The sequence below is a fragment of the Drosophila ananassae genome, chromosome 2R (genome assembly GCF_017639315.1).
Source record: "Drosophila ananassae strain 14024-0371.13 chromosome 2R, ASM1763931v2, whole genome shotgun sequence".
Taxonomy (NCBI): domain Eukaryota; kingdom Metazoa; phylum Arthropoda; class Insecta; order Diptera; family Drosophilidae; genus Drosophila; species Drosophila ananassae.
The window spans coordinates 10,358,203-10,372,308 of NC_057928.1; the positions used below are offsets into that span (position 1 = coordinate 10,358,203).

The window sequence follows — 14,106 nt, forward strand, 5'->3', positions numbered from 1 at the left end:
GGTCATGAGCTCATCATCATCACTCGCCTTTAAATGCAATTTATCGAGGCCCGCTCCCTTTTTTGTATTAAAATCCCCACCACACCCACAGAGAGTTGAGAAACAACAATGACATTTCGTTAATATGTTAGTTTTTATTATAAATAACGCATACAAGCGCTGCACTACACTAATATTACATGGGAGGCTTACGTTAACTACCAGGCTTCGATCTACGGATTGTTCCAACGGCCAGCTGAAGGGCTGCCCAACAGCTGGCCGTTGCGATCGCCGGAAGAACCACAATTTAAATGAATTCATTCGAGTGGTTCTACTTGGATGTTGGGGTTGGGATTGGGTGGTGTTCCTTAAGAAAAATATACACGCATCACATCGGTAAAGGGTTTCCGGCACAGTGGGCACTTGGTAACGGATGAGGCGCACTTGGCGCACGCCACCACATGGCCGCACGGCAAAAAAGCCGTATTGTACTCGGCGCCGTAACATATCTTGCACATCTTCTCCTCGGGTATCGATGGCGATCCGCTGTTGCTGCTGGCAGGTGGAACGTCGGCGGACGACGACTCCGCTATCTTGTCGAAGATGCGTCGGGCGGCCGTTGATGCTACGGTGGATGGTGCCACATCTCCCGATCCGGAAGATGCCTCCTCGGATGTTTCGGTTGTGGATGTACTGCTGCTGCTGCTGCTCACCGAATCGGCAACTGGTGGAGTATCCTCCTTCTCCTCGGCCGCCACTGGCTTGGCTGCCAAAGAATCGATATACAACTGACCCTTCATCAGCTTGACGAACCGGCACTGACTCAGCCAGAGGGCATGCTGTTCCCAGGGCTCGTCGTTGTCGTCCCAGTCCTTCAGTCCACCGCCGCAGCTGAAGCAGCGAACGCGATCGCCCACTCCCGTGTAGAAGAAACCCGCCTCGGCCAGCTGGGGGGGCTTTTGTTTCAGATTCCTCGGCCACGCCTCGAAGGTGCGCAGGCGTGCCGCTTCGACGGCATATTCCGGATACTCGGGAAAATAATTTCCACTGGCAGCCGGTGGCCGGCACGTCTCCGGCTGGACATCGCCGTTGGCCTGGGTGGCCGTCGACGCCTGGGTGGCAATCGAGCTGAGAGTCGGCCCGACGGATACCGAACCATTTGCCGTGTTTACTCCGATCGACTGGATCATGTGCGACATGGGGATGCGTCCCTCGGCATAGGCATGTTCGCGGAGCTCCACTCCGGCTGTCGCTGCGTCGTTGGCGCCGCAGATATCGTAGCTGAGGGGTGGCAGGACGCGATCCAGCGCCTCGCCGTTGAGCGGTACATTGTTGGTGGTGCGACGACGCAGTAGCGGGCAGTTTGGGGACCATCGTTGATGCTCCGGAACGGGCTGATCCTCGGGCTCCCATCGTCCGATCTCTACGCCACAGAAATAGCATTTCACTTTGTCGTCCACGTTGGTGTAGTACATGCCCGTTTGGGCCAACTGGCATTTGTCCAGCCAGTCCAGAGGCCAGTTGATGAAGGATTTTAAACGGTCCTCCTCCCGATTGAAGTTGTTCATGATGTTGTTGAAGATGTTGTTCTTGAAGAGTTGGGTTGCGTTTGTGTTGTTGTCCACCTGATCGAACACAGGTGCTGTTACCTCGTGGGCGGCGGGGCCATAAGTATACCGCGAGCTGGTTACCACATTTGCCATTTTTGCTGCTGCTGTTCTTTCCTCTTATCTCCACTGGTCTGGCTTTGTTGTTGATCCTTCTCAGCTGGTGTCCCTCCTCCGCAGTTGCTTTCGCTCTCACCACGAAACTGGAATGGGGCGAAAAAAGAAAAGAATGTCAGTATAAATGTAAATATTTGTGTTCAGATAAGAGCTATCTAAAAATGTTGATAAAAGAAAGTGTGTATAGATATGCCAGAGAGAGAGATCTAGGGACAGGTGCAGTAGTTTCTAGAGAGCCCTAGCCAAGCCGAGGAGCTGACATGTCGTCGTCCAGCACTTGATAGCAACTGACTTTGAAATAAAAGCGAACTGAGGGGGTTTTTTTCTTCTCTCTCTATAGAAATATAGCCAATTACTGATAAGGTCAACAAAGCTATGCGATAGACACGAACCAACGTCAATGGAAACATGATTTTCAAATCAAATCAAGGCTGGAGAACAAGCCACAGATTTTAAAAATGGAATAATTATTTTTTGTAGAAGAGAGCAGAGTGAGTAAGAGCTTGAAATATGACTAAACTTAAACAGAAACTAATCTAGACACCACTCACTTTTTTTTATTGGAATTCTATTATCAGCACCACATCCTTTATTTTTTTTTTTTAGAATTCGCTCAATCACTTTTAATACCCTGCCTCTGATAGCCGAAATTTTAATCGCACCTCTACTCCTTTCCGACTGTGTATGTACAATGTGGAGGAAAAACTGAAACGCAGTTCAAGAAACTGGAGATGGAGCTGCTGCCTGCAGCATCAACGAACTTTAAGAGCCCTTATGGCCAGGCCAGGCCAGGCCATCCATCCAATCCAACACACAGCTGTCGTCCCACTCGCTCTCATCCGAGGGTGGTTTTTCATTTTCCGAAGGAAAAACTCCCTCGGAAAATGACAAAAAAAAAAAAAATAGAAATCGTAGTGTATAGAGTACGCAATATTACAACCACTCGTTTATCCACTGCGCCGAATCACAGTGAGTATTTGTTTTCCCCAGACAGGGAGTGGGTGGTGGTGCCAGTGGTGGCAGTGGTGGCGCCAGAAAGGCGATAACTATTCTCGATCTGACTCACCCGCTGCCGCAAAAATAATTACAATAATAAAGGCGAGTTTTTTGCATAGAAACCGGCAATAGATAAATCAATATGCTAATAGGGAATCAGCCCACACGACAGTGCCTGGGAAGGCAATTAAAGTAATGGCAGGAAACCCATCTAGATCTTATAAAATAATTACTTCAAACCATATAGATCGGATAAGAGAGAGCTGGACATTATTTTAGTTCTAGAATATGCATTTAATATTTAATTAAACTTCCTTAAGAGATGGCATTTATCTGTCTTCAGAGAAAGAGATTGTACTACCCAAGAGCCTAGCCTGCCTGGGAGCCACCACCGTCCAAAGTCCAAATTTCAAAGCAAACCACACAAACCAGCCAAACTCGCCAAACAATTGCAACTGGAAAGAGGAGGAGGAGGAGGAGGGTCTCTCGGCTTGAGGGGATTGAGGGAGCACTGCCAGCTAGCTAGCCCGACTGTGAGAAAGTTTTAATGGAATGCCGTCAAACCACTCTGGCGACGGCGACGGCGCACTCGGCAACTCGACTTGGAGCCCCGACTTGCAGCATAAAAAACGCGCAGCATAAAAATGCATTACATGGAGCACCAATACCAGGGAGTGGAAGCGGGACAGCCAGCCATGTGGAGGCAAAGACCACCAGAAACCATCAATGGGAAAAACAACAAACTAACCACAGGGAGTACCAGAGAGTATATATTATATGTGAGTGTCTAAAGTGCAGCAGAAACAAAAGCAATTGCAAGTTCTGTTTCTTGAAGTGGAGCAGCTACCTCCTAGACAATGGATGCCATATCGATACCCTCTCTACAGAATAGACTGCATTTTTGTCAGCTAGTGTACTTGAAGCTTCGGATTAGACTTAACTCAGTTCTGATTACTTTTTTTTTGTTTGTAATGATGTCTAGGGGCTGTACAAAGTGCACATTTGTTATTGCGGAATGCGAAAGCCATTAACAATTGTAATTGAAGCCGATCGGTTGGAATTTCACGGAAATTGAATGGAAAGTTCAGAGGGCCCAGTAGTCACTTACCAAGTACTTGTTCCAAGTGCAGTGTCTTTATTCGAATTTATTTAGAAATTTAAATCAGTTCAGGAAGCAACTAAACTTCTAGAGGAGATACCGTGAGTGAGCCAGCACCTTCTTCACCCAACACCGACTGAATGCACACTGAAAAATTAAAAGACATGGCCTCCTGGGCGGCACATGAATGGTATGGCATGGCATGGCATGGAATGGCATGGGAACTGCTGCCTCTACATACATATATCTACGAAAGAAAATCATAATCTAAGGCCAAGAAAAGGCTAGGCCCAGGAGGCAAGGCAACAAACAGAAAAACAGAAAAACATAAAAACAGAAGAACAAACGAGCACGAAACGAACGAACCTACAATGGAATGCAGTCGAACAACTTTTCTACAAAAACTCTACCTCTGAGAAAAATCAAACTGGAGTTGAAGTTGGACTGGAGCTGGGCTGGAGCTGGAGCTGTAGCTGCTTTTCGAGTTTTCTGATTGGAATAACCCGAGCCGAGCCGAGCCGAGCTAGCCCAGTCCAATCTCCCAGGTTTGTAAGCAAGCTGGGCCTGGTGATTGGACTCCAACTCGATTGTTGTTGGAGCTGTAAGTGAAGGTAACCACAGAGGTCCAAACGATACCATATTAAAGGTCTTTGCAGAACACTCGAGGTGAAATTACTAAGACCAGAATATCATTACTCAGATTTAAAGATAATATTTGATATTTATTTTATTTAGAGTTTTTAGTAACATTATAATTATTTTTTTTATATAAATTATGATATATGATCCATAATAATCATAGTTAGGATATGTTATAAGGCCTGGGAATGAGTTCTTGATCCTTTTTATTCAAAATTATATTCTTATATCTCTCAAGATCGTATTTTTTTGGTTCATAGCCATGATATATGATCATTGATCACTAAAAAATAATAGTTAGGAGGTCTTGTAAGATCTCTTCATCCATTATCTTCTAAATGGTATACTTATATCTCTCAATTCTATTCAATAATAATAATAGTCAGGATCTGTTATATGATCTTTTTTAAGATCTGATATGATCTCTTGATCCAATTTAGTCAAAATATTGTACTTTTATCTCTCAAATACACATCGTATCTCTCAAGATAGTATTTTTTAGATCATAACTATGATATATGATCAAATATAAGATCTAATATGATCTCTTGATCCAATTACTTTAAAAATGTCATGTTATACTTGTAGATACTTTATTTCTAGATCCCCCAAGATCATAGTTCTATGTCCATGACTGTATCTATATCTTTGAGATACCTTGGGAGCCCCGGAGACATGAGCTCGCTCGACTGTGGGAAACTATTATAAACACTTTACCATTCTTCGTGTTGTTGTCTTCCGAGACCGGAGACCGAGATTGGAATGCGGTGATACCAGATACGACGACAGCAGCAACAAGAACAAGCTGGGGTTTAAAGCCAGGGAGGGGATGGATCTCAACCGGAGAGAGAGAAGACCGACCGACCGACCGACCCTCTGCATGAGTCGTCATCGTGTTCAGAACTCGAGAGTCTCCGGAGGAGGCTGCAGAAAAATAAATAAATGCAACACACACAAAGAACGTTCCTCCACGGCATCCAAGTGTGTGTGTGTGTGGTGTGTGTGTATGGTGTGTGTGTTGTGGCCTTCCAAGAAATGCAGCAACAAAACGACCGCCGACGTCGATAATACGAGAAGAAAACAGAGAACAAACAACAACATCTCCGGGATGCTGGGATGGTGGGATGCTCGGATGCTGCTGCTGGCCAACAAAGGGCAATATTGTAATCATAATAAATGCGCCCGATCCCACAGAGCGGCTGGGGAATGCATTAAGATCGGCTCGACCCCTACACGGAAACTTTTTCATACAAGAGATTTTTGAAATTTTTCTATATCTCAAATTTATTGAAAAATATTCTAGAATTTTACAATGAATTTTATCCTTTCTAAGATTATAATTTATTGAAATTAACAATTTTTGTTCTAGTTTTCAAAACATTCTAGTTTTCAAAACTCTTTTAAAAATACTATAAACCCAAATATTAAAATTAGAATTTGAAAATAATTCTAGAATTTTACAAAGATTCTTCTTATTTTTAAAGAAAGCTGATATCGAAAATTGAATGAATATTCTATTTTTAAAATCCCTGAATCCTGATTGAAAGATCCCTGATTGAAAGAACATTTGAAAAAAGTTCCAGATCATCTCAAAATTTTTTGGAATTCTTCAATGATTTTTCTCCTAACCAAAATCATAATTCGTTAAAATCAACAACTTTACGCACTCTAGTTTTCAAATCCTTCCCAAAAATACTAAAAAAAACGAAGAACAAAATTTCAAAATTGAAAAATATTTTTAAATTCTTCAAAAAATCTTCTGCTGTTAAAAAAAAAAACTATATCCTTAGGAGCTGAAATATGAAAATCATGTTTAAAAGAACCATTTTAGGCACTCTACTTTTTCCTAAACCCTCTGAAGTATTTAATTAGAAACTAAATTTAAAAAATAGTATGATTTTCTTCAGTGTAAGAGTAGTATCCTCCTTCTCCCTCTATCCCATTGAACAGTGATCGATTGTCCAAAAAAAAAAATAAACCAACGGCGGCTCAGTTCAAAAATCCAGAACCGCCGACGCCGCCAGCGATTTTCCGTGGAAAACCCAGAAGGAAAATTGTTCTCAAACCGAAAGTCAAGTCGTGTGCAAGGGAGAGGGATGCGACTGTGGAATGTGGGTAGGCTGGCTGGCTCTCATGGAAATCGGTAGAGAAGAAAGGAAATCTTCTGGCTGGGAAGGAGGGAGAGGCGGCGGGGGCTGCCTCGTTAGTGGAAATAATGGTTGAAAGGTCGTTTTTCACGCGGCTCGGGCTCAAAGGTCGTGCTGGAGATGAATCAGCTTCAGAGTGAGAGAGAGAGAGGCATAGAAAATTCCGGGAATTCCTAGAAATTGTAATTTTCTTCATCTTATGCTGGGTCTTGTTCGGGGTCTTCTGGTCCATAAGACCATTTCCATTCATCTGCTGATTGCCGTCACGTCTGCTGGCGATAACAAATGGAATTTTTGAAAGAGGATAGACAATAGATCCTCCATTCTATTTCAGGAAAATTGTATTCCCAACGTGAGAACGGTTTGTTGTTTTATTAAGCATCTTATCTATCGTTTTTATTAAGGAATTGTGTCTCGATTTCGTGGGAGTAAGAAAATGTGGGCACAGGAACTGGGGAATCGGAGACCACCATCGTTGAATGGTGGATGGCGTGGGTGTGGTTGATGCCCTGGGCGACTCTCTTCTTTATAAAATAAATTCACAATTTATGATACAATTTTTTTTGTTTTGAATTACAAGTCCCACTTAGTTAAGTAAGACTGTAAATCGAAGCTTTGGAGCTCTGAGAGCTGGACTTTCTCTTTGTTCGCCACACAAAACTGAACGCCAAAGTTCAAAGCAATGAAGCATAAAATAAAAACTGCACTCGCCAGCAGTGAAAATTGGCAACAGCTCAGCTCCAACGGCTCTTTTTGAGCTCAGCTCTGGTCTGGGCCATCGGTAGCTTCTTCTGCAGAATGGAAAACACGCATGAGTGCTTCACTTCCGTTTGTGAGCGGATGTTGCCAGACAAAGAAGCTAATGCTCCGAACTCCGGAATCATCGATGGTGGAGGGTTGGGTTTCGGATTATGCGAGAGAGTGTGCGTAAAAGAGGAAGTGCCTTCCTTACACATATAGAGTATCGTATAGCGTATGGAGTAAAGTATTTTATGTACCCAGTGGGCTGACGCGTCATCTGGTTACACCGGAAGAAAAAAACATACAATACATATTTAAATAATAATAAAAACAAAGATGAATCATTATTTATTTAAATCTAATTAGAACTAGGGTTATGGATGACACATTCTGTGACCTTCAAGCTCCAAAAAATAATTGGGCAAACTGGAATATTTCGAGGGATGGATCATCTCCGCCGAAAAAAAAAGCATATTGCGTAGTCCGAAATTCGGATGAATACAAAATTAATGGCATTGTGTATGCTCCCCCTCCCCATCACCCTCCCTCCCGACCATCACACCCAATTGAGAATGTTGTTTTTAAAACAGCATTTTCAGAGTATAGTATAGTATGGCGCGGAATTCGTATGAAATCATTCAGCGCAAACAGGGTTACCACATGGCTGAAAGATTCCCGTTTTCATAGCTCAGATGTCCGTGGAAGAAGCGGTGTGTCATTAAAATTACTCTTAAGTCCAACAGAAAATTCAAACAAACTCATTTCATAAACAAACATTGTCAAATTTGTAAATAATTTTAAGTTAAACAAGATTGCAAGCATTTAGCAACTCTGAAAGTCGCCATTTTTTCATCTCTCTCCGCGAGAGCGAGCGAGCAGGCAAGCGAATGGGAACACGAATGTCGGGTGTTTTACCCGACAAAATTAAACATGTCGTTTTTGGTATAGTGGGTCATTTACTTTACATTATAAATAATGGATTATTTCTTTATTGTTTACTCTTTACAATTACATATTATATTTATAATTTAAACAAAAAATAATAGGTTTTGTAAAGTAAAGCTTTGCCAGCAAATCGAATGCGACGAATGTGTGTTGTGGACCATACAAGCGATATGGCTATTGGAGATGTGTGGTAGTATTCGTGAGTGAACGTATCAGTAAAATTGAACAAAAATATGGTTTTTTAGCTTATGGCTCGCTTCTGATGTCACGTTTTCATTACAACTTTTTTGGGGTTAAATCAATTTTGAGGGTACAAATGGTAGGGAAACTTCAGCTCACCTTGATGGCTTTTCTCTTTTTGTTGAAAAACTCAAGTCTCCCTCGTATTTCCACTGAGATTCGACGTTACAGAAAGTATAAAGCGCTTTCACAGTCACTATTGATTATTTTCCGTGAACAAAATGAACGGAAAATGTAACAAAGTCACACTTTTAGACAAGCACACGTTCCCCTGGTAGCTTCTGCGTCCACGTTTGATTCTCAACAAATACAATGCCACACAATGCTATCACAATTGAGTCCGTCAATACTTTAGGTTAGTACTTTATATAGATTTAAATGCATTTAATTAAATTTTATAAATAGTGTCAGCGCTCAATAATCCATTTCTTATGCTGTTGCTGCTTCGAGTTACGTTTCCGAACTGACACGAACAAGGTTTCGTGAGCTCCGACGTCGCCAGACGACCTCTAGCGGTACCGTTCTTTTGGCTATTTTACCGCCATCTGGCTATAAAAAGGCTAATACTCTCTCGTTTGAAAGTCTCTAATAATAATTGGCTACCTCTTTTATAAGTAACGGTTTATTATATGGTAATATAATAAAACTGCACAAGTTTTAACAGATATTTTTTCTTATTTTATAGTTTAAAAAATTTAAAAGTCATGTGGTACTAGATTGAACCATATTAACAAGAAAAGTTACTAAACAAAATCATATATATTTTTTTGTGTTCTTAATACATATAATACTGCTAGATCTATTTTATATTATTTATACATTATTACTTTATCAATATATAAAAACATCATATAATAAAATAAAAACTTTTCCTAAAATTTAGCCGTTTTCCTCTTTTTTGACATCTCTGACTGCACTCGAAAGAGAGGCATTTTATATGCATGGCCTTTCCCAGGTATACTTTTTGCAAAAAAAGAATCGCAAAGTAAACCCCATTTAAATCACGAAGGTAATTCCATGGAACTATTTAAAATTGTCCAGACGATCGATTATCAGGTCCAGATATAACGGAAATAAACTGCATATTGCAGGTAACTGGAGAGCAGTGTTGTACTACGGCTAGTATTAGTACGCAAGCCGTAACCGTAAACTGCCGCTATATAGTTGTCCTTTTCGCACTCGAGGGCACGGGCGCGTCCTGTCAAGGACCGCCAGGATCATTGATTTTATTACTCCTGGAAGAGAGAGAGCCCCGAGCATGCGCCGAATGACAGCGCGTGTCAATGCACTGCAGCTGCGTTTTTTTTTTTTTTGGTGTGTGTGCGCTTCGGTGCGTCCCACCTTCTCCCACCCCTTTTTTTAATTTACCTGTCTGCTGCGCGCTGTTCTGGAGACAGCTGGAAATGCCCCGGAGTCTCTTATCAAGAAAGCCCCGATAGGAATCTCTCTCTCTCTCTTGAACACGAAAATGTTGCGGAGATGGAGCAGGAGCAGGGGCAGGAGCAGGGGCAGGAGCAGGAGCAGGTGATGGCTATCTTGGTTTTCAACATGTCACGGTTTAAAGATTAAAATTTTAAAATACATATTGTATTTGCTATCTAGGTTGCTAAAGTATCTGTAGGATCTTACCATTCTTGTCATGAGTTATATTTAAAATTGAAATATTATATTAAACTTTTCAGTTTTTCAGGCTCTTAGCTTTAAAATTTCTTTTTAATATTTATTTCGAAATATTCAAATTTCTAAATTAAACTGTCTCTTAGTCAATTTTTTTTTAATCATACATACAATAATTCATTTATTAATCAAATCATTTTGTAAAGATTAAAAAAAAAATGAGGCAATCGTTGAAGTCATTTTTAATTATTTTTTGTTCCACGTAGACCCAAGAGCTGATTAAGAGGGCTACTAAAAGTGAGAATACTTCAAAACTTCAACTAGGCCCTCTAAAAACCTCCCTTAAAAACAAAATGAAAATAATACAAAAATTAAGTATTTCTAACTAATACTATTTTCTACTATTACTATTAACTATTTTTAATTTTATTTTTATATGAAATTGAAGTTCAAACCTCCAAAAAATTTTAATTAATATTTTTTTGTAGTGGAGATCTTTTAAGATCTATGTAGTCTGTGATCTTTTGAAAATAAAATAGTAGAGTAGAGTATAAATAATTCGTATTCCCCTTAACCTAAAATACCTCTTTTGTTTTCTAATCAAAACTTCTTGATGATATGGCTCTGAAAGCCTTATATTTATGAATTTATTAATAATTGCAAAGGAAATTCCAGCACGTTCCTCCATACTCTATTGGGATTGAAAAGATTGCCTTCCAAAGTTTGAATCATTGGGCTGGCGACTTGGCAACAGTGTGCGACATGAGTGTATGGCTGATGACTAGCAACCGCCCGCCCGCTAACGGGTTGAACTTTTGAATAATTTTATAAAAATACTCGCCGCTAAATTTACCAAGAAGATCTGTCGCGACACATTTGAGAAATTTGCCTATAAATGTGTGGAGTCTAGACGACTTTGACATGTTGCAAGACGACACCATCGCAGGCGGTTGCCACAAAATGTGGCATATTCTATTTGCGGATATTTGGATGGATGCTGGCTGGCTGGCTGGGTTGACTCTTTCAATTTATGTTTCACAAAAGCTGACCACACGGATCTCAGTTTTTTTTGTGGGATTCTTGAGTTGCTGGACAAGTTTTGTATCTAAAAAAAAAGAAAAAAAATCCCTGGCTCAAAGCCGAACGGCCTTGCAAGGCCTTTTAAAGTTGTTGCACTCGCCGCCGGAGCTCTGTCTTCTAGCAGCTCTGTGGTGGGTTTTATTGTGATTTTGATTGCTCACCCATACACTTGGGCGGCATTAAGCTCATCTACAGGGGGGCTTCACTACAAAGAACTTTTCAAAATATTCAAAAATATCTAAATAAGTCTTACGTATCTCAAAGATAGCTTCAAGGCTGGTTCTTCAGGCTTTCAAACTATTTTATTAAGACTGAGTGTCTGTTTCTCTTATGGAATAAAGCCTGTAGTTAGCCTGCAGTTGGTTAGTGGCTTTTTTAATTGACAACCAAATGCAGCAGGGGTCTGAAAACCTGTTTTGGCTTTTATTTTTATTTTTTTGCATTCTCTTCTTGTGCGCGGCAATTGGCAAGAGGTGTCATAACAGCCAGTTGGGCACGACTCGATTAGATTGCCTATTACAACATGTGGCAGTCAGTCCCTTTCCACAAACGATCATATCCCAATATCCCATTCTACCTGCCCCAATCAGGGCCAGGACGTGTGCCGGCAGCTGCAAGGCTCTAAGCCGATCAACAAGGACCTAAAAAACATCTGCTCCTGGGGCAGGGCCCTCATCCTTGTAGTGTTTCCTGAAAGGATCGCGCGGCACATGACGTGGCCAGCTGCAAGAGTTCTTCGGTGATCCTTTGTTGAGCTCCTTTTCAGTCAATCGCATGAATTGCGTTCTTGGGGAGGGGTTATAAGGAACATTCTAATAATGGGACTATCCGGTTCTAGTCAAGAGATCTGTCTTGGAAATAAGGATCTAAGACTGAGTAGAAAATAAAGCTTTGAAATACTGTCAATAAGACTATTTAAAGACCACTTTTAGCCCATAAACTAGGCAACCATTAAGATAAGTAATTGTTTTTTCAATTGTATAACTTTTTTGCCAATCTCTCCAGCAGTAGGTTCTATAAAAAAAAGTATAAACAACTGGGTTGTACAGCTGTATTTAAGTTGAAGGCATATGGTAATTTTTGGCGATTGTGTCATGGCTTGATAAGAAGAGTTTCTAGTTTGTAGATTATTTTGAATTCTTTTGAAATAACGCACCCAAAATTTGTTGATTTCTGCTTGGGATTACCTAGTATCTTTTTATGATTAAGACCTCAAAGTCTAGATACAAGTGTGTTACTAGGATCTATAGTACAAATGTTATCTATCTAGGGGCGCCACTGGGTCGCGAGTCATACCGGAAATACTTCAAAGCCTTAAAAACACATATAGATGGTTTATGTCACTCGGTTGGTGCCAAGTTTAGCACCTAATGACGCAATGGCGATGCACCAACTAGATAGAATAGATTTCTGGTGAAAAGAGTGAGGTAAGCAGCTGACTTTATAGTCGAATATCATTAATCTTTAATGAATCTACGCAGTTCGCTGTAAATGGAAATGACACTGAACACTAATTAAAAATAGGAAAATTCTAGCTTAGCTAGGCTATATGTGGGTGGGGTGGATGTGGTTTTCATTAATGAATGAAATGCAATACGAATGAGCTAAGCATCGGCGGAGATAAAAGGCAACAGTACGTTGCACAATCTAGAATGTAAAATAATATCCTCCAGATACAAGATACAATTTACAAGCGAGATAGAGCAGGCCAGCAATATAGGATAGTCAGGGGTTGGAAAATTGCACATGATTGGGAAATCTCGGGAAAATTCTCAAGAGAGAGAGAGGGAGAGAGAGGGGGAGAGAGAGTTCTGGGCATGAATGAAGAAAAACAAACAATGGTGAAATTTTCGCAAGGGTGAGATGAAATCCCAGCTCCTTGTTGTATGCAACAAAAAAAAATTAAAATTTTGAAAAAAAAAACTTGCAAAAACACTTACCAGAGACATTTTCAACAACAGTATCTTATCAGTTTCGCATTCGGTTGAGCTTTATTTTTTGCCCTTGAATAATTTAATTATTTTGTGGTATTTGGTTTTCACTTTACGATAAGATTATTTCAGTTTGTTTTTGGCTTATTTTTTTTGGACTTATTTTTTAAAAAAACACTCAAATATATTTAGTTTTTTTTGTTCGATGTTCGAGAGACAACCGGTGGGTTAGAATGTCATGCTGCGACTACGGAAAAAACTATTTTGTAGCGCCGCCTAGCCTACTTTCCTATAGGTATTTTCTATTCGTATTTGCTTTTTTTTTGTTTTTTTCCGCTTTTGCGTTCTCATTTGTTTTGTTTTGCTTGGCTTTCTGCCCCGCTGGAGAGCCGAAAAAGGGGTGGGAGCGGACAGATACGCTGCCGGGCGGAACGGTCGTAATAGTTTTTGCCGCCAATGCGATGCGCAGTTTTCAACTTTGGGGGTGGGCCTGTGCGCTCTCTCCCTCTCTTCCAAGCACTTTATTATCATTATTTAGTGTAAAGTGCAAGTGATTATGGTCTAATTTGTACAATTTATGTTTATTACTTATTCTACTTCTATTTAAATCGTTGTTTAACAAATAAAAAGCTCACAATTGAAAAAGAACGTTATAACGAAACATTTAAATCATGCCAGCCCTGGTTTCCAAGAGGGTGCCGCCACTTTCAATATTTTTCATCAGTCTGGCACCCTGAAAACGGTCAAAATCATTTAATTAAATAAATCAGTGTTTCTTTCTATAAATATCTTAAAAGTGGCGATAAATTGAAAAGCTTTTTTTGTTAAAAACTATTTTAGCTTTTTTGCCAGCTTCAACAAATTTAAAAGTTTATTGTAACTTTCTTTCCCGGTTCGGCACGAGCGAGAGAGCGGGGATAATAATGTGACCGAATTGGGGCGCCAAAAATGTATTTGAAAAATAAATA

General features: G+C 40.5%; 1 protein-coding gene across 3 annotated transcripts; it reads right to left on the reverse strand.

Annotated features, from left to right (window-relative positions):
- Window positions 1-114: 114 nt before the first annotated feature.
- On the reverse strand, window positions 115-13,412 carry LOC6493529 (death-associated inhibitor of apoptosis 1). 3 transcript variants are annotated; one of them, XM_014908947.3, is made up of 2 exons: window positions 13,148-13,412; window positions 115-1,789 (listed from the first exon to the last, which is right to left on the reverse strand). In XM_014908947.3, the coding sequence occupies exon 2, from the start codon at window positions 1,680-1,682 to the stop codon at window positions 348-350; it is 1,335 nt and encodes a 444-aa protein (XP_014764433.1). In that variant the 5' UTR covers window positions 1,683-1,789; window positions 13,148-13,412; the 3' UTR covers window positions 115-347. The 3 variants fall into 3 exon arrangements, with proteins under 3 accessions (XP_014764433.1, XP_001957942.1, XP_032309595.1); XM_001957906.4 differs by lacking the exon at window positions 13,148-13,412 and adding an exon at window positions 8,610-9,000; XM_032453704.2 differs by lacking the exon at window positions 13,148-13,412 and adding an exon at window positions 3,808-3,970.
- Window positions 13,413-14,106: the final 694 nt, after the last annotated feature.